Below are 21,627 nucleotides of genomic sequence, written 5' to 3'. Positions count from 1 at the left end.
CTAGGACTCTTAGCCCAACAAGAAGAGTATGATACACCTATGAGGGACATTAGTAAGGCTAAACAGAAAAGGAAAACTATAGATGCCTAGCCAAGACTCATCATGACCAGGAAACGATTTAAACAAGCTTGCATGGCAGTGGCTGCTAAGCAGCCCTGCCACTCCCCATGAAATACTTAGCATGGAACTGCCGAGGGCTTAGGAACCCTCGGACAGTTCAAGAGCTTCACCATATGGTGAAGGAGAAGAGGTCGGATGTCATTTTTCTAAGTGAGACCAAGTGTAAAAGAGATAGGATGAAATGGATCAGGATCAAATTGAACTTTGATCAAAGCTTCATTGTGGACTGTATTGGTAGAAGTGGTGGCCTTGCCTTCTTTTGGAAGAAAGAGGTGGAGGAAGAGTTGAATTCTTACTCAAATCACCACATCTCCTTGACTATACACCCTACTGTAGTGGAAAGAAGCAGTATCCTAACTGGTTTTTATGGACAACTAATAGCTGCTAGAAGGAAAGAGAGCTGGAGTTTAATTAGACTACTACAATCTCATATTCAGTGCCCATGGTTATGTTTGGGAGACTTTAATGAAATCCTCCTACAAGAGAAACAGTTTGGCTCCCATGCTAAACCATTTCAACAAATGGAGGCTTTCAGAACAGTTATTGAGGACTGTGGCCTGAAGGACTTAGGTTTCAATGGTGACAGTTATACCTAGAGTAATAGAAGAGAGGGTTCAGAATTCACTAAAGTCATGTTGGACAGAACATTTGTTAATAAGGATTGGCTGGATCTCAAGTACCATAACTCAATGCAAGTCTAACCAACTTAGTGCTCAGATCATAATCCCATTCTTGTTACATGCTCAAATTCTAATGCAGGTAAAGCCCATAGACCTCATATTTTTAGATACGAAGCAGCATGAGGTAAGAGGGAGGAATGCAACCTCATAGTTCAACAAGCTTGGCTTTTAAGCAGTCATCTCAGTCCTAAGACAATAGCCTCTCGAGAAGGGCTTAAGATTTGCAGTGAGAAGTTGAAAACCTGGAATAGGAAAGCCTTTCAAGAACATAACAAGAAGCTCTCAGATAAAAGAGAATGTCTAAGAAGGATGCAGGAAACTAATACAGGTCACAACAATGAACAGATCCAGCAAATTCAAGTAGAGATTGATAAACTGTTAGAGGATGAAGAATTAAAATGGAGACAAAGGGCAAAACAAGGATGGCTCTAAGAAGGAGATAGAAATACAAAGTACTTCCACCATTATGCTTCACACGGGAAACTGGTCAATACAATTAAGAGTGTAGCCAATGAGGAAGGCACTACATCTAACAATCAGGAGGAAATAAGTCTGGCATTTTAAGACTTCTATATGAACCTTTTTTCTACTTCTACTCCTAGAGGCAATGCAGCCTTACTTCAATCTTTTCAGCCTCGAATCTCATATGATATGAATAGGTCATTAACTAGACCTTATTCCAAAGAGGAGATTGAAAGAGCCATTTTTGAAATGATCCCATTAGGTTCACCAGGGCCAAATGGATTCCTAGCTCTATTCTACCACTAGCATTCGCCAACAGTTGGTAAAGGAGTCACTGAGGCAGTAATGGAACACCTGAACACAAGGAAGGGATTTAAAGACATTAACCATACCTTTATCTCCCTTATACCAAAGAAAAAAGCTCCCAAGCCTGTAACAGACTTTAGACCTATAAGTCTATGCAATGTCTTCTACAAGATCATTGCAAAAGTGGTAGCAAACAGACTAAAACTCATCCTTCCAAGTGTTATATCTTCAAACCAAAGTGTATTCGTGCCAGGAAGATTAATCTCTGACAATGTGGTTGCGGCTTATGAACTCCTGCACTTGATGAAGAACAGACTTAAAGGCAGATTTAATGGATATATGGCCCTCAAGCTCAACATGAGCAAAGCATATGAAAGAGTAGAGTGGAGCGTCTTACAAATAGCAATGCTTAAGATGGGTTTTGACAGAAGCTAGGTGCATTTGGTGATGGAATTTGTAACAACTGTTAGCAACTAAATCCTAGTAAATAGCATCCCTCAGCCAACCTTCAAACCAGCAAAAGGAATTTGGCAGGGTGACCCCCTCTCTCCCTATCTCTTCATCATCTGCTCAGAAATTCTAACCTATTGTCTGAACCAGGTAGAATCTCAAGGAGCAATAACAGGAATCCCAATGGCAAGAGGTGCCATGAGAGTTATTTATTTTTTGCAGATGACAGCCTTATTTTTTGTAAATCCAACCTAGAGGAATGGAGCAGACTGCATCATATTCTGACATCATTTGAACTGGCATCTGGACAGTGCCTCAACCTTGAAAAGACCTCCATCTTCTTCAGCAGCAACACTAAGCCAGACACTCAACTCTCCATTCTAGAGCTAGCAGGCATCAAAGCTACAGGAGCCTTTGACAAGTATTTGGGTCTACCATCTTATGTTGGTAGAAACAAACAAAAAGCCTTCAGTTCATTACTTGATAGAGTCAAAGGCAAGATTTCAAATTGGAGAATCAACATGCTGTCTTAAGGAGCCCATTCCAACATATAGCATGGGTATATTTCTCTTGCCTAAAGTCATCTTAAGAAGGCTTAACCAACTCCTACAATCTTTCCGATGAGGCCAAAAGGAAAACAAATCCAAAATCCATTGGATTAATTGGAAGACCATAGAAAAATCTAAGAGCAAATGAGGATTGAGATTTAGGGACTTCGAACAGTTCAATCTTGCTTTACTTGCAAAGCAAGGATGGAGACTCATACAAAACCAAAACTCTCTTGCTGCTCAAGTTCTTAAAGCTAAATATTTTTCCAATTCAAATTTTCTCACAGTCATGAAGAGAGTCTCAGATTCCTATGTATGGAGAAGCTTCCTTGCAGCCAGGCATGTTCTTGAAGAAGGTCTGTAATGGAAAGTAGGCAATGGCCAAAAAATAAAGATCTGGCTTGACAAATGGATACGAAGGCCATCTTCCTATATGGTACAATCCCCTGTGAGCATATTAGACAAGGAGGCTTCAGTAGATCAACTTATCAACCCAGATACCATGTAATGGAACCTCTCCCTAATCCACTCTATCTTTTTAGAAGATGAGGCAAAGTTAATCTGCAACATGCCTATTAGTCCCTGCAGAAACCAAGATGTTCTATCTTGGAGGTGTTCAAATACTGGAAAGTTTTCTGTAAGAAATGCATACTACTTGTAGGGTACTATAAAGGAGGATAGCATAGGACAACCCTCTACGCAGAACCCTGGATCAAAATTATGGGATAGGCTGTGGAACCTCAAAATTTCCAATGGAACAAAATCCTTTCTATGGAGAGCAGCAAAGGAGTCACTTCCAACTAACCTCAACCTAAGAAAAAAGAAGGTGGTGAGATCCCCTTTATGTCCCGTTTACCTCAGTGAAGATGAAACAGTTTCCCATGCATTATGGTCCTGTAGGGCAGCTCAAGATGTATGGTATTTAAGCTCGAGGAAACTATAGAAACTGAGTATCTATACAGAGTCCTTCAGAGAGCTTCTTGAATCGATGCTGGATCTACTACCCTCAGAAGATGTGTGTGAAATGCCAATAACAGCTAAACACTTGTGGCATAGAAGGAATTGCTTAGTGTTTGAGAACTCGTTTACTTCACCATCTAAACTCTCCAAAAAGATCCAAGCAGAGATGGCACTTATTAGATCAGAAATTGATCTCAGAACAAAGAAGCAGGCGAAACAAGACCTGAGTCCTCAACACCAGGGATGTGCAAAAAAATCACAGAACGGTCCGTCCGAATGGACCAACCCAACCCGAATGCTAAATACAGTTTAAACTAATGTTCGGGTTAAACCCGTGAAATACTGGTTTCAACCCAAGCAACCCGCCTAAAGTCATTTCTACGAGGAAGAGATCAAAGATGGCGGCCTCAACACTTTTTAACGATTTTTTTCTCTGATTTTACACAAAGAAACGTCTGATGATTTCCTTTAGAAGCTCAGCCTCAACACTTTTTAATGATTTTTTTCTCTGATTTCGCACAAAGAAGTGTAGGTTCTGATGATTTCATTCAGAAACTCAGCCTCAACACTTTTTAACGATTTTTTTCTCTGATTTCGCACAAAGAAGCATAGGTTCTGATGATTTCCTTCAGAAGCTCAGCCTCAACACTTTTTAATGATTTTTTTTCTCTGATTTCGCACAAATAAGCGTGGGTTTTGATTTTTAACGATTTTCGTTTATGTTTCTCTAACCATTTTGCTGAGTCTCTAGTTACAGGCTCGCACGGGACCTTCTGTACATGCGCAATACCTTAAAATCAAGCACAAATCCAAATGAGGATAACACATACTGAAATGCAGCAATTAGCAATTGCCAATAACACACCGGCCAGGGTATTCTATACAGATTTTTCAGGAAATGTTTGCAAAAGAGTTCCCTGCAATTGGCAACAAGTCGCGAGGTCCATTTCCTTGGATTATGATGCCAGGCACCTTACAACCCAATTGCAGCTTCAAAGTCGAACAAATCCAAAACGTAATACTAACCTAACATCTGCCCATCACCGTAGAAGTAAATGATCGTAGCCGCCACTAAAGGAGAGAGACAACCTCTGATGCCTGATGGGCCTGGGAAGTCGGGTTGACCCGACCTGAAATGGTCGAAGCCGAATTGATGTTTCTTCTTGACGGGTTGGGTCAGATCGGGTCCAAACCCAGTACGGGTTGACCGGGTTGCAGCCCTACTCAACACTAGACACCTCCCCCCTTAGGAGTCTACAAAGTAAACTGGGATGTTGCAATAGATAAGGTAAATTCTAAGGTAGGAATTGGGGTTGTAATTTGAGACTCTAAGGGCCTTGTGATAGCTACTCTATGGTCAAGCAAAACTATGAACCCGGATCCCATTCTTGGGGAAGCAGCTGCTGCTCTCCGAGCTACATCACTCTGTGCTAAGCTGGGGCTTAACTACATCCTGCTGGAAGGTGACTCGTTAAAGGTATTCAAGGCAATGCAACACTCAGAAGAATGTTGGACTTCAGCTGGCCTCATGATCAGAGATATGAAACATCTCCCCCCCTAAATTTAGTAGTTGGTCCATTAAACACATACCAAGGAAGGGCAATGGCATTGCTCACGATTTGGCCAAGCATGCTTTGTCATGTCTGGATGAATGTATTTTGATGGAGGATTATTCTCTTTGTATTCAAAACTTGTTTCAATGAATGAATGAATGATCTACCTTTCAAAAAAAAAAAAACTTCCCAATTTATTTTCCTAAAACATCCTTTTAGGTGAGTTTTTATAGTTATACGTCGAGTGCTCATTTTATAGAGTTTTTAACTTTTATTTATTTATTTGTTTATTTTTAAGTATATAGCTTATAAAGCAAATAAATATAGAACTAAATTATATTATTTAGCCATATATATATATTAAATATGAATTTTTGAAGCGTACAGTAAGTACAAAATTTTATTTTGAATCCTTTTAAGAGAATACTTTTTTTTTTTAATTTAACCAAAATTATGTTGTTCTACTTTTCTACTTATAATGATTTTCATATTTTATATTACTTTAGTCAAAGATTAAGTTGGATATTGAGGAATTTAGAAAGTATTGATATTTTTGGGCTAAGAGAAATTTAAGTTTTTGAGGAATTCAAATAGACGATTTGAGTATTTTGGGTGTGACTACAAGTTATGTGTTCAATTGGAAATTTATTCAAGTTATATGATTTTCTATAGGTGACGATTGATTATTTGTTGAGCACATTGTTAAGGAAATTTTTGAAAAGTTAAGAAGTTCAGGTAAGCAGGATTTCGATGCTAGACTTTGCATAAAAGAAATAAACTGAGGTTGATTTTGAAAAAGTATGCATGTTTTGTTATGAAAAAAATTTTGAAACACCTCAGTTAGTTGTTTTGCATTACTCATGAAATTTTGTATAAGAATAAAGTATTTTTCTGACATGATTGGTGTAGACATGAGTTATATTGACATTTTATTTTTAAACTGTGCAAAAGAGAGTGAATATGAAATTTTGTGCATAAATTATATTTTTATGATCTGATTCTGTTCTGTTCTGAAAATATTTTGTACTTCGATATGATATGATATGATTTATGAAAACCTTTGGTATGACATTCTGTTTCTATTTCTGTTCTGTTCTGACCTTACTACGGGTGTAAAACTGTGGTCTTTGTTTGGATTGATACCAACTTTTCTATTTCCGATGCACCCACTTTGGAAGCAAAATGGTTTTCGGGCGTGGTCTTTCCTGCGTGCACACTCGGGGCTTCAAGAATAATAAAAGGAAGATTCACATTTTATTTCTACTCGGTTGGCCGCCGGGATTTCCACAACCTTATTACGGGGGTTAAACATGGAATTTTGTTCCGATGTGATGTTTCAGTTATGTTGTGCCAAATGAATTTTGAATAAGAATATTTTTCTAAAACCCACTCTAATATTTTTAATAACATGTTCTGATTTTGCATTCTAAAAGTAAAACCATTTTGTTTTACATTTTGAATTCTATAAATAATCATGTTTGCACACTAGTATATGTCTGCTTACTGAGTTGTTGATAACTCATTCCTTATCTTCAAATATTTTTCAGATACTTTTGATGATTCAGCTGGAGAACAAGAGTAGAAAGTTCTAGTAAGGTGTAATGATCGTAGTGGAATAAGTACTCGAGGGTACAAGTGCTTATTTGAGAGTAGTATTTAGTAAATTGATTTATTTTTTTATATGTTGATTTGATGAGTCAATGATATTTTCGGGTCTTTGGAGAGTTTTTAATTTATGTTATTCAGAATTTCTTTGTAGTCTCTATGAAGGAACATGAATATTTGGGTTGAGTGAATAAATTAATATTTTAAGGAGTTTTCTGAATTTTATAGTTTTGATATTGAAGTTGACATTAAGTAATAAGAGCTAACTCTCCAGACCTCTGGAACCGGGCGTTACACATCTAAGTATAGAACAACAATGTTAAATTTCATAGCTTGTTAACAACTCATGTGCAGGGGTAAGTACTATTCTTGAAAGAGCAAGTAGTCATGTTTCCATTAGTACTTTTCTTCAGGGCCGGCCCCATATGTCCGCAATATTTAATATATACATATATATATTATGTTATTTTATATATATATATATATATATTGTTTGGTGTATGTAGTGTTTCTCCTATAATTTTCATCATGTATGACTAGGACGTTGTTTGGTGTCTTTGCAGTGCAATCCACCATGAATATATCGAGGATTCTGTTTATGTTGTTCTGCAGTTGGCTTTTAATCACCACTGGTACTAGTGTTTCTAAAAGACCCGATGTTGTCAACATTGGGGCTATTTTGTCCTTCAATTCTTCCATTGGCAAAGTGGCAAAAGTTGCGCTAGAAGCTGCAGTAGAAGATGTCAACTCCAATCCAGTTGTTCTAAGTGGAACAAAGCTGAAACTCTTGATGCAGGATACAAAATTATCTAGCGGATTTCTCGGAATTGTCGAGGGTACATCCTCTGTAAAATTTCTTGCACGTTTGTTAATTCCACTAGTCAAATTATAGAATCTTATATAGACTTCAATTTTTTCTTTTTTTTTTCCCTTCACAGCTTTACGGTTTATGGAGAATGATACAGTGGCCATAATTGGTCCCCAGCACTCAGTAATGGCTCATGTAGTTTCACATATTGCGAATGAGCTCCAAGTCCCTCTATTATCCTTTGCAGCAACTGACCCCACTCTGAATTCACTTCAGTTCCCTTACTTTGTTCGAACAACGCAAAGTGATCTCTTCCAAATGGCTACAGTTGCAGATATTGTACGATACTACGAATGGCAAGATGTCATAGCAATCTATGTTGATGATGATCATGGCAGGAATGGGGTTGTTGCATTGGGAGACAAGCTAGCTGATAATCGCTGTAAAATCTCATACAAAGCACCTATGAACCCCAAACTAAGCCGGGAAGACATCACCAAGACACTGGTTAAGGTGGCTTTGATGGAGTCTCGGGTTATTATCCTCCACATTTATGCTACCTGGGGTCTCGAGGTACTTGATGTGGCATTGAATATGGGAATGATGGGAAGTGGATATGTGTGGATAACTACTGATTGGCTCTCTACCATACTTGACACAGAATCTTCACTCCCATTAGATGCTATGGAAAGTACTCAAGGCGTTCTTACGTTGCGTATGCACACTCCGGATTCAGAACTCAAAATGAAATTTTTTTCTAGATGGAGCAACTTAACTGCTGCAAAGTCGGATAATGGTCTTTTTGGACTAAATAGTTATGGTCTTTATGCCTACGACACTGTCATGCTTCTTGCGCAGGCACTTGACGCATTCTTAAATCAGAGGGAGAACATTTCATTTTCAAATGATCCGAGTTTAAGCGAGTTTCGTGGAGGGAACTTGCATTTTGATAATATGAGCATCTTTGATGAAGGGAATCATTTGCTTAATAGCATTTTGCAGGTTAACATAACTGGCGTTACAGGCCAAATCAAGTTCACTTCAAATGGGAATCTCATGCATCCGGCTTATGAAGTCATCAATGTCGTTGGCAAAGGGATGAGGACAATCGGTTATTGGTCCAATTCTTCCCGTTTATCTGCTGTGCCTCCAGAAAACCTCAACACAGGAACCACTTCCGATCATCTTTATGGTGTACTATGGCCTGGACAGACAACCCAAAAGCCTCGTGGGTGGGTATTCTCAAGCAACGGAAGGCAACTACGAGTTGGAGTACCAAACCTTGTCAGTTTCCATCAATTTGTCTTACGAGTTGGTAGCTCAGATATCTTTCAAGGATATTGCATTGATGTATTCAAAGCTGCAGTTGAATTATTGCCATATGCGCTCCCGTATAAATTTATTCCATTCGGAGATGGACATAGCAATCCAATAAAGAAGGATCTTCTGTACAAGATCACAACGGGGGTAATTAGTACGATCAGTTTCGAAGTTTATTACACTTGGTAAAGTTTTACCTTTTTTATACTCCTCGTTCACTGGTTTTCATCTTGCATGTACGTAGGAATTTGATGCGGCAGTTGGCGACATTACAATTACCACCAATCGGACAAAGATGGTAGATTTTACACAGCCATACATTGAGTCCGGGCTAGTCGTAGTTGCCCCAGTTCGGAAGTTGAACTCTAGTGCTTGGGCTTTTCTGAGACCATTTACTCCAACGATGTGGGGCGTCACAGGTATATTTTTCCTTGTTGTTGGAGCAGTTGTTTGGGTTTTGGAGCGCAGGACAAATGATGATTTCCAGGGTCATCCTAGAAAACAATTTGTCACGACCGTATGGTGAGTCCCCAACAAATATTACATTTCTTTAACTACTGCTTTGGGCTCCGTAGATCCTCATGTACTGTTCTTAATTTTTAATTTAATTCCTTTATTTTGCCCCAATATATGTATATTGATCTTTAATCTTGATCTCATCCCCTAGCTAGCTAATTGCTAATTATCTCGGGCATCACTTAATTTGCAGGTTTAGCTTTTCAACCATGTTTTTTACTCACAGTAAGTCAAATCTTCTAGCTTATCTTCACTAATTAATTACAGATTTAGAGTTATAGAGCATCTTATAGCACAAGAATTTACTCCAATATTGCTCCTTATAAACTTCCTGCTTTACATAGGAGAAAAGGTTGACAGCACCCTCGGTCGGTTAGTGCTTATCATATGGCTATTTGCGGTTCTCATACTGAATTCGAGTTACACTGCAAGTCTGACCTCAATCCTTACGGTGGAACAGCTTTCTTCCCCCATCAAAGGGATCGAAAGTTTAGCAACAAGCAATGATCCCATTGGTTACCAGAATGGTACGTTTATTGACAGTTATTTAACAGAAGAGTACCACATACAGAAGTCCAGACTTGTTCCTCTCAACTCGGAAGAAGGATATGAGAAAGCCTTGAAGGATGGTCCTCAGAAGGGTGGGGTCTCTGCAATTGTTGACATGCGTGCACGTTTGGAGTTCTTCCTGTCCACCAGATGCGAGTTTAGCATAGTAGGTCAAGAGTTCACCAAAATGGGGTGGGGTTTTGTGAGTATCTTTCCTTTTGATCTCATTAATTTTTTTCTGACTTTAGTGGGATAAAAAAATATCTCGTTGTGAAATGCTTTTGTGGTTCGTTCGCTGACCAGTATACGAATGCGAACCAAATGAAACATAGAAAGGGCATCCTCCATCTTAATTAGCATTTGTGCATGATCACACCTTTGAAACAACACTGAGGAGAAAATCATGTCTATGCATCTTTTCTTGCTCATCTATGATTCTTTTTAAGGCATTCAACATTAGTGCATTCTTATGCGGTCAGAACTTAGCTATATATATATATATATAAATATACATATTTAATTTTGTTGGGACTGCTCTACTTGAGATTGATTAGAGATGGATAGCATACAAGATTTGATATACATTTCTGATTGAATAGGCCTTTCCAAGGGAGTCGCCACTGGCCGTTGACCTGTCAACAGCCATCTTGAAACTGTCTGAGAATGGGGAATTACAAAATATTCATGACAAGTGGCTTACAAGAAAAGCTTGCAGCTTAGAAGGTGCAAAGCAAGACGTAGATCGCCTTCCGCTTAAAAGCTTCTGGGGACTCTTTCTACTCTGTGGGTCAGCTTGCTTGATTGCTCTGCTTTTGTATATCATCAAGATGGTCCGCCAGTACATGAGGCGTTCTGGGCAGAGCTCACAATCGCAATCTGCACCAATTCAATCATTTCTGGCTTTTGTTAAAGAAAAAGAAGAGGATGATAATAGAATGGAATTAGAGGATGGACAAAGCGGGTCCAAGAGAAGGCGAAGGAAGATAGTCTCAAATGGAAGAGTGCGTAAATTAGATGAATCTGTAAACGATTCTGATCATGCTTCTGTTTGTAGTGGCATTGTGAATGAGGTCCACCGCGTAGTGTGATTACGATGGTAGGCCTGCCTCGTACTTACATCGAATTGTGATCGAGTCTACGACGTGGACGTGAACTTTCATTTATAAATTAATGGCTGCTGATGTTAATTATTATGTTATTATTTAGAGTGATCGAACGTACGTATAATGGTAGCAATTATACATATATATATATATATAATTTATATATATACACATATATACATATATGTATATATATAATTGCTACCATTACATGACTCATGTACGTCTAGGCCCAAAAGTAAAAGATCAAATTCTAGCTAGCCTACGAATTGCATGCATGCACTTGATGATCATGAGTCCAATTTACGTTAGATATATCGATCTTAACTGATCAGCGTACGTGTAAATGGTTTATTTATGTAGGCTGCAAATTTATAATTTTGGTAATTTGCAAATAAAAGAGAGGATGAGATGGATTAATTAATTCATGCGGTGATCAATATTATGTAAGAATTTCTTATCACTTAATTTCCTTTTTAACATCGATCACACGTACGTACCTACATTAATTTTCACCTAGCTAGCTAATTGATTGGTACTTGCTTAATCCTTTAATTATTAGGAACCGATGATGGCGATATTGATGACTTGGGTGTTTCCGTTCTTCCAATATAGAATATCACAACAACTCATCATGAAAGCATATAAACTGCATGCAGGGCACGTTTTGCTATATCTGCTGATCATGATTCATTGCTATTAATTGAAGTAATCATAAATGGTTACATATATGCATATATATATATCAGCTTGTTGCATGCATCATGTAACGCCCTGGTCCCGGGTGAGTTGGAGAGTTGCTCCTAGTTACTTAAAATTATATCTCAATCATAAGTATAGTCATAGATTCCAAATTTTCAATAACTCATATAACTCACACCGCTTTAAGATAAACTACTCCAATATCATTAATCTAAACACAACAAAATCTCAAAATAAATATCAACATTCCAAAATACCAATTCGATAGAGCACAAAAATATTGAATAAAATCTCCAATAGACAAAGTACCATCTTTGTACTTAATCCACTATGCTCACGTAACCTTATACATGCTTTCTAGTCTTGATCCTCAACTAAAAACAACCAAAATGTTTGAAAATATTGTAGATATAAGGAGTAAGTTATTAACAACTCAGTAAGTAGAGAATATATAATAATATGCAAACATGAGCCCTTTCATATCATATCATATACCATGTCTAACCTCCATGGTAAGGTTGTTTTATCCCCAGTGGCTAAAACTAGGTAATATCAGAATGTGAAACTTTTTCTTATTTATTCTCAGAACCTCGAGTGTACACACATGAAAGAACACGCAGAAAAATCAATTTGTTTCTGAAGTGGGTGCACTCATATCAAAAATATTGGTACCAACCATATAACAAAATAAAAATCATCATATCAAAACTAGGATCAGAATCAAAAAGTCATGCTAAATATTATTGAGATGCCATATCATATCAAATAGAGTACTGAACATTTTCATATCATTTTCACATATTTAAAATAGATTAAAGTACCTTCATATAACATTTAAAGAAATTCACAAATTTCACATTCGCTCTTTTGCACATTTCAGAAACAATATGTCAAAGCATTGTTCATGTCTACACTAGTCATGTTAGAAAACACTTTTTATTTGATACAGATTTCATGAAAAATGCAAAACACATAACTAGGGTTTTTTTTCATATCTCTTTTCAAAACAATGATACACATTTCTAAAACAATCAATCTCAATTTATTTTCTTTTTATGCCTTTCTTTTTATGCAAAGGCATTTTATTGTTAGCTTCTCTGAATTTTTTCACCATAGTGCCAATCAGATATCAATTGTCACCTATAAATAGGTATGTAACTTGCATCAATTTCCAACCATGCATGACTCTTTAATTAACCACGTACTTTAAAATTAAGAATCTAAAATGCCTAAGTAAACTATATATCCTAAACATAAAATATATTTTCAGCCTAGCTCACTTCAAAATATTATTTTGGTGTTTTGTCACAATTAAAATCAGTTCAACTTAAAAAATCTAACTCATCAGTAAAATCAGCATGCTTAAGATATTTTATGAATATATATTAAATAACACTAAAAACTCGTTTCATAAAATAGACTTACTCGTAATTAAAGTGTTAAGATTAAATTTTACTTTTATTATTTACTACAAACTTTTAGTTTTAAAACTAATACTTAGTAATATAATTTAAACTAAGTATTTGATGCCTGACAGAATAGAGATTATTCTGCAGACTAGTTTCAACAAATGATTAACATAGAAAATATAAGAGATTCACCCAAAAATGCAGAGAAAACTTTGAAAATTATTGATTAATAGTAAAATTTGAAATTATTTTAAGAAGCCCACAAGCCTGACTTAAATAGCTACAAAATTTAAAATTATGAAGATTTTTTCAAAAATAGAAAAATCTAAATTATTGTATGAGAAATAAATAAACAAAAATCCTATAAAAAATTTGGTCAAAATTGAAATCAAAATCATTTCTAAATTTGAAACCAAATGTTTACTAACAATGTAAGAATGAGTATAAATATATGATTTGGAGAAAAACAACTTATACCGTAAATATATATGATTTGGGGGAAAATAATTGATATTATTCTAAAATGATTTGGGTGAAAATAACTTGTACCCCATATTAATTTGGATTTGCACTAGTATTTTATGTAAAAATTCAGAGATTTCCAAATGAAACCACAACTAGTACGTCCCAGGTAAAAATTAAGTCAAACTTAAAACATGTTGCATGTGAAAAGAGAGTCAAAATGGCTACTGCAATAACCTACACACCAAGGCTAATAATGTAAATGAGCATTCCATGTGAATATACTCATAGAACACTAAATGGCAGCCTTACTTGTGGAATAAAATGGTTGTGCAACAAACAGAAGTTCCATCCTCGCTGTGAGAGCAGGGGACACGCAACTGAACAGGGGGTTAGGCCGAGATGAAATCACAGTGACATCCTCCGTGGCACATGGTGGAGGTTCACATAGAGAGAGAGAGAGAGAGAGAGAGAGAGAGAGAGAGAGAGAGAGAGAGAGTTTACGTCGAGAAAGTGGAAGGGGCTTATGTTGCCATGGTGCAACGCAGCGGTTGCACAAGGTAGAGCTGAGCAGTTTGAAGAGGCTGAGCATGGAAGGGAGGCCCACGGTGGTCTAGGTTTGTTTATGGCTTCATGGTTGTACTCGGTGTAATTGCTTGGTGGTCATCATTGGCATATGTTGGGTGGCCTTCTAGGTGGTTGCCAAGTTTTGTGTCTCACGTCAGTGGCGTTCGGTGCACTTTGATAAGGTTTGAAATCTACCTTGCTTTACGATGGTGAATTGTATTACCATATATTTATTGTTTACAAATTGTATATCTTTAATACAAATAAATGAATTTACAATGGAAAGGAAACAATGCATAAATTAATCTCCCACAATCAAGGTAGTCAACTTTGGCATATATGGGAAGACTTTGATTGAGGAGTGATATCCTCAACACCCCCTACAAGCTGAGCGTCGGATTAGGTCGGACGTGGAGCTTGGATTGAAAGAACTTAAATAGTGGACGAGGAACACTCTTGGTAAAAATGTTAGCAACCTGTAAATGAGATAGGACATGTTGTATACGGAGTTTACCCGCGACAACAAGTTCACCGAGAAATTGGTAGTCTAATTCAACATGCTTAACCTGCTTCTATGAAAATGGACTGGAGCTCAAAAAAATTTCACTTTTGTTGTCACATAAGAGAAGAGGCTACTGTGGGATGGGTATCTAAAGGTCACGTAGGAGATGTGTGAGCCAAATGAGTTTGGCAGCGGTGGAGGCAAGCGCACAATACTCAGATTTACAACTGGAATGAGAGACAGTTGACTATTTCTTAACACTCCAGGAAACCAAATTATCACCAATGCAAATAGAGTAACCAGAGGTTGAACGACGAGAATAAGGGCAACCAGCCCAATCAACATCAGAATATGCAACGACAGCACCAAGAGAGGAGGATGGGCAAAAAGTTAAGCCAAAATGAAGGGTGCCTTTAACATAGCAAAGGATACGGTTAACAGCCATAAAGTGATCATCAGTTGGAGCATGCAAAAATTGACTGACAAAGCTTACAGTAAGAGCAATATCAGGACGCGTGATGGTCAAATACTACAATGCACCAACGTGAAGGCTTGCAGTTTTCCTTGAGGAACCGAAGGTGGCTTACTCATCTGTGGGTTGGCAACAGTGATGGTAGCCCTTGGTGGAGGTGCTACAGCTTAGGATGTGTAACAATTTGGGGTGGCCTGCTGGACATGCATGGACGCTGGTGTTTCGTGCTATAGAGGTTGAGGGAGGCAGGTTGATGATGGTGGTTACGGTGGTTGGGCATGGTTGGACTTGATGGTTTACACTTGGATGTGTGAGTGGCAGCAGAAGTGCAACGTCTAATAACACTAAGACATGGCTTGTGGCTAGAGGTGTTGCTAAACTTCACCACTTACGACAGTGAGGTTGTGGTGGCTGCTTGTTTTCGTCTGGCTAGAACAAGGCTTGCTGTGTGGGAAGGGTTGATGCTTGGAGAAAGAATCTCACGATGTGGAGGAGAAACTGAAATGGTTGGTTGCAGTAAAGGGAGAGAGAGAGAGAGAGAGAGAGAGAGAGAGAGAGAGAGAGAGAGAGAGAGCAAGCCATTGAGAGAAATGAGATGCACGGAGTGAGGGAAAATAAGGGAACATGTGAAACTGATTACAAGGAAGGGAGAAAAGAATCATCGGCTTAGGGAAACTTTGAGTGGGGGTGACTAAAGTCTAAAGGCTAAATGGTGCATTTAACACCTTTTCACCCACCTCTCCTTAGGGCTAATAGCTTAAACAAGAGTTGGCTTCAACAGCCTTGGCCTCATGGCTGGGTGCTACACATCATTTTGTAACTTTAAATTAGGAATTCATACTCTAAGGCATGGTTTGGTTAGCCAATACAGGTGAAAATATGTCATCTAGATATGTATGGTAAATACAATATTTCATTTCTTAAGTTTTGAACTTCCTCTCTAGGTCCCACCCTAAACGGGTTTGCTTTACAAGATCCATAAAATCGTGTTGTCTTCTCTTAAGACAAGTAATTTTTCCTTTAACTTGTTTAGAATTGAAATTATTTGGCCCAATTGTAGATAGCCATTCAACAAGCCTTACATGGTTTCTATTTGTGATCTTCCCTCCTCCTAGTCTATCCATCAACTTTTCTTGGTACAACATCTCAATCAGGATATCCTCCAATCCATCACTCCACAAGTCCTGATCACAAATCAACTTGACCGGTTCATCCATATGGTGCTAATATACTCTCAAATGCAACTTTTGAAACCAAACGTTTGAAATGTGAGCCGAATTCCACATGCATTCACATTATATAGCAGATAAGGCAAATATTAAAACAACTTTATTTTCAAGACACATTGACATGAATATACAAGGTAAGGAATAAACAATATCCAAATTAACATAGAAAAACATAAGGTCGTACTGAGATATGAGGATGTCATACCTGTCAAGATGATAAAGATGATGATAAGTTTAAGTACTAATAACGCTACAACAAGAAATGAAATAAGTCAGCCATCCACCTAAACAAAAAGCAAACAAAAAATGCACACATATAGCAGTGAATCTTTTTTCAATCACATCAAATAAAAAACGCCAAGACCATGGTTGAAATCTATAAACTTATGTAATTTGGTTCTGAGTTAAATTTGTTTGCATTATGTTTTTAAAGGCATCATTCTTTGGTGGACATTCAAGCACCAAGTTTGACAAATCTATCAAGTGATTACTATGTGTGCATGTGTATAGAAAAACTGATAATAAAACTGGTAGAACTCTCAGAGCAAAATTAGGTGAAACATCAAAGTCACCTTTTTAGGAAGATGGAGGGCTTTTTAATTGTGCTTTTTTGTGTTTTGTATTGTTGAAACTAGGCAAATAATTGTTAGAAAAGTTTTTGGGAGAAATAATTTTTTTGAGATTAAATATGTTTGGATTTAAATTGAAAAATTTTTGTGCTTCTTTGTATCCAAATATGCCAAGTTCCATCAAATTGAAAAGCTAATGGACTTGTTTTATCTGATGGAGATACGTACTAACTCAACCCACAAATGGGATCCCGTAAAAAATAAAACAAACATACTTTAAATATCTAAAATAGTTTCACATAATACGTGAAGATCCAAATTCTTTTTTCATTTGCTCTAGTAGGCTTGTAAGTAGGGGTGGCAATATGTTACACGACCCGTTAACCCAACACGAACACGACACGATAATAGCAGGTTAGGGTTTAGTCTTAACGGGTTCAGGTCAAAACGGGTTGACCCGTTAAGATGCGATTGCTTAACGAATTGATAATGGGTCAACCTGTTATGACACATTATAACCAGTTATGACACGTTAATAAAGTTAAAGTTACAATTATATCCTTATACTTATAAGTAAAATTGTTAGAATTTTAATATCGATATTTTTATTGTTTGGATTGTAATTTTGGACTTGTATTTAGCTTTATAATTTTTATAAATATTGTGATTTTAAATTTATATAAAATTATGCTAAATTTAATTAGGTCAAACTGGTTAATTTCAGACCCTTTTAACCTATTTAAATAAATAGTTTGAAACGGGTCGTATTATGTCGTATTAACTTATTTCGTAATATTCATTAATGGGTCAAAACGGGTTGACACAACATAACTGTTAACGGGTCGTGTTAGGGTTTGAGATTTTGATACGATAAACTTAACGGGTCGGGTTATGGTTGAGCTATATAGTATAATATACATGCTTTGATACGACATGAACACAACCCGTTAATAGGATTTGACACCCCTACTTGTAAGTATGTGACATTGACTAATTTGAAAATGAAGTGGTAAAGGAGCAAAGCCCATAAATATGAACACTACCAAAAACACAAGTACCTTTGATTATTGCAATGTAGAGACATATACATTGTGTGCTGTTGATACTTTCTTAGGGGACATATCAGGGAGAGAAGTTAACCCGTGTCTCAAAGAAAAATTTATTCTCTTCCACTCAGAATGTGTTGAAAAGTCAAATTTAAGCACATTTCCTATTCAGTCCAGTCCAAACACGATGCAAGTTTGGTCGGCCATGTCTCTCAGTTTAGCACTTTGTTCTCTACTTATCTTCCTTTTTTGTTTTATTTCTATTCAATGATATAATTTTATCTACACCACATGTTTTTAGTGTTGACTAGTAAAGTTTCTCTCTCACAACTAACCTTTCTCTCATGTCTATAAAAAAAAAATAGCCCTTTTTTGTGTTTGGGTCACTGTAGAGGTCCCTAAACAGACTTGTGATAGCAACATGCATGGGACTTAAAGCCGAAGTCATCTAACAAGTTTATAGGCAACTGTTGTAATTCCAACAATTTGACAAAAAGGGCTTTCATCCTAGTAGAAACTAGCTAGGGTTTCAAAGGTTTTTTAGACTAAGGAGAAGAAGAAAATAGAAACCAAGCATGGGTTTTCATAGGTATAATTGTAGGATGGCCCTGAATTAAGGAGAAGAAGAAAATAGAAACTATACATGGGTTTTCATAGGTATACTTGTAGGATGGTACTGGATTAAGGAGAAGAAGAAAGCATGGGCTTCAAAGGGGCTGAATTCTGTTTTTTTTTTCCTTCTTAGGACCCTTGTGTACAAAATGTAGATGTCTTTTCTAGCTAGCTAGTATGCTAAAGTTTCTTTCATGATGGATGCCCTAGATTGGGAAATCACCTTCTGAAATTCTTCTCTCTATATATGGTAAACATTGTAGTAAAAATTGATGAAAATATAATAATATTAAATTAGCATTTGTCTTGTTCTTATTGTCTAAAAATAATAATTTCACATGTTAGAAAAGGCTTGAAGTCTTAAGTATAGCATCGTCACATGTTAGAAAAATTGTGATCTCATTTTATAGAAAATTGTACCTGCCCATAATTAGTAGACCATTTTTAAAAAACACAAAATATCATAAAAGAAATGAAAAAAAAAAGAAAAAGAAAGAAAAGAAATAGAAGCTTTGGTTGGACTACTTAAAATTTATATATTTTTTTCCATCACACTAATTTTAATGTTAGAAGCTTTGGGATATACATCTATGATAAAATACTTACTTCTATGTAGCAAAGTCATTCCAAAGGAAGTGTATTTGCCTTTTAGAGTCTTTGATTGGAAAAAAGGAAGCCTTTATGGCTTGGACTAGACTCCACTGGTGAGACAGTTAACACACTCACCAGCAAATTATCTATCTTGAAAATTTTTGTACACAAAATCTAAGCATCTGATCTCCTTCCCCCACAATATCTACCTCAATTTGCAATTTCTTTTAGTTATAAAAAACAAGCATAGATCAGAGAAACAAGTATGGCTTTCTGAGTAATTTTTTCTAAAATTGCAATAGTCATCAGTAGTTCAGAATGCATCAAATCCACCAATCTTTCTCTCTGCAAGGACGTGAAAAAGAAGCAAACAGATGAAAAATGGCAGGAGAGGTTTATTACAAAGGACAAACAAAACAGACTGTGGGGGTCGGGTTCTACTCAATGCCCCCCAACAAGAAAAACACTTTGTGATACTCGTGATGTTCTAATAAATCAGGGAAAAGGACTCTGGTATGGACATGTTCAGTTGTTCCCTCCATAAGGTTGAATTTTTTGGTTTTCGGGGAGAACTGATCAACACTTCCTCTGAGACTATCAGTGTGTATGTCTTTAGTAACAAGAACAACAGTTGCACTAACCCAATGCATGCATGCGGTGGATAAATTTGGTGATTTTATGAGGTTCAAACAAAAACCTAAAAAAGACTATTGATCGAGCTTATAATTAGGGTTGATTCTGCCAATATCATTGTTGGATTAAAACGTAGTAGTCTAGAATCCAGCTGATCAATACACCCATAGAGAAACGAAAGAAGTTTAGCTAGCTAACTGGCTTTGCGTGGGCCAGCTTGATGCAAACTTAAAAGTGTACCATTTATATATTTACCTGGAACCTAGGCAAACTTAACACATAAATAAAGCTCCTCATTTTGGGGCATTCCAATTTTGTCCTACTCATTAAGTTAACCACAAGGTAAAGAGGTACGTAATGCCTATGAATTTATTATTAGCTTGATGCGTCACGATCGAGAATCAGCAATCTTGCTGATATATATATATATATATATATATATATATATATGCAGTCATGTATTATATATATAGAATATTGAATATATCTAAGATGGAAGAAAAGCATTGAAAGTCGTTGAAGACATTTATTGTTGTTGGGTTTCTAGAATACATAAATGAATAAGAAATGTGGTTTTAAAGAAAAGCTAAGATTTATACTCTGGCAATCCCATGTAGTATTTTACAAAGCAATATATTGTGAGTTGCCACAACCCAATCCAAAACTGACCTGTATGACTCGAGCTCAAACTATCTAAAGGGGTCCAAGAAGAGGAGTTTTTAACATTATGCTTTGATAATTTTAACATACTTGGATTACTATCGAAAGTACTGCATGAAGATTGAATGGAGTTAGACTAGAGTGGGATTTGTAGATTAATAATGTTGACTGGATCTCTTCCTGTTTGAACTGAATGAAGATGTTAGGGACTATTTGAACTCAATCTGTCCCCATTTAAACTGAAAAAATGTAGCCTATGAGATATGTGGATCTTTCCAACACAGTCGAGCTGATGGGGTCGTTCTAGTACTCAATCACATGAGCAATGATAGAACCAATTCACTTGAATCAGATCAGTTGACCACATAATTTTACTCAAATTAAGGGCAGTATGAGATCACTAGATATTCATCAAGAACATGGGTGCTAGTTGTAAGAGATGTCCAAATGACGTGTATGATATGAAGTAGAATCAATTTAACCAATTTCAACTGCATTGGAAAAGGCACATAAGACCTTTGCATCGACATATCCATGGACTCAATAATCACTAGAAGTAGAGCCAAACTATGCAGATCAACTCAGAGCCAGCAAACAGAGCACGCATTATAAATTCCCAAACATTATGAAAATAGAAATCGAACAAGGGTACAGAACGTGCAACAATTCAAGAAATTTACAACATTCAAATCGACTGGCATTATTAAAATTTACACTGAAAAAAACTTTACTTGCAAAAATTCACATAATAAAAACCACACTGACTCGAAATTGAAATTTGGGGGACCAATAAAATTACCTGGTAGGAACAGTGTCTTAGGACCTGTGGTGGTTGAGTTATGGAGGGCACGACGTTTATTGTGTGATTTGGGGATAGCGGTGCAAGTCTTGCGGAGCTTTCTAGGGTTGTCTTATGTCGGGTTGGGCACTGCGACTTTATAGACCATTTTGCTCTATAAGAGACAACCAATGAGGTACCCCATATGATAAAGATATGAGTAGGTGGTGTATGGGATCCTATATTACTTGGGAATGAAAAGTTCTTGTCCTTTATAAGGTTCCAATAGAGCTCCAATTGTATCATTGACTAGTCTTTTTAAAATATAGACCATGTGCTTTGGGCCTTCCATTAGGGCATTACAAATGGTATCAGAGCCTATCTCAACTAAAAATGTGGGACGTGAGCCTTGCCA

At 36.8% G+C, this 21,627-nt stretch overlaps 1 protein-coding gene across 1 annotated transcript in view; it reads left to right on the top strand.

Annotated features, from left to right (window-relative positions):
- LOC122315027 (glutamate receptor 3.6-like) overlaps positions 1 to 11,064 on the top strand; it is a 31,464-nt gene extending 20,400 nt beyond the window's left edge. The window contains exons 2-7 of the mRNA XM_043130709.1: positions 7,248 to 7,520; positions 7,623 to 8,959; positions 9,057 to 9,334; positions 9,522 to 9,553; positions 9,673 to 10,079; positions 10,477 to 11,064. Of these exons, the coding sequence (XP_042986643.1) occupies positions 7,259 to 7,520; positions 7,623 to 8,959; positions 9,057 to 9,334; positions 9,522 to 9,553; positions 9,673 to 10,079; positions 10,477 to 10,965 (2,805 nt within the window). The 5' untranslated portion in view covers positions 7,248 to 7,258 and the 3' untranslated portion in view covers positions 10,966 to 11,064. The remainder of the gene's footprint in view (positions 1 to 7,247; positions 7,521 to 7,622; positions 8,960 to 9,056; positions 9,335 to 9,521; positions 9,554 to 9,672; positions 10,080 to 10,476) is intronic.
- The last annotated feature ends 10,563 nt before the right edge of the window (positions 11,065 to 21,627 follow it).

Source organism: Carya illinoinensis, chromosome 7 (assembly GCF_018687715.1).
Source record: "Carya illinoinensis cultivar Pawnee chromosome 7, C.illinoinensisPawnee_v1, whole genome shotgun sequence".
Classification (NCBI taxonomy): Eukaryota; Viridiplantae; Streptophyta; class Magnoliopsida; order Fagales; family Juglandaceae; genus Carya; species Carya illinoinensis.
Note: the sequence above shows the minus strand (reverse complement) of the source record. Positions and strands in the feature narration are given on the sequence as shown.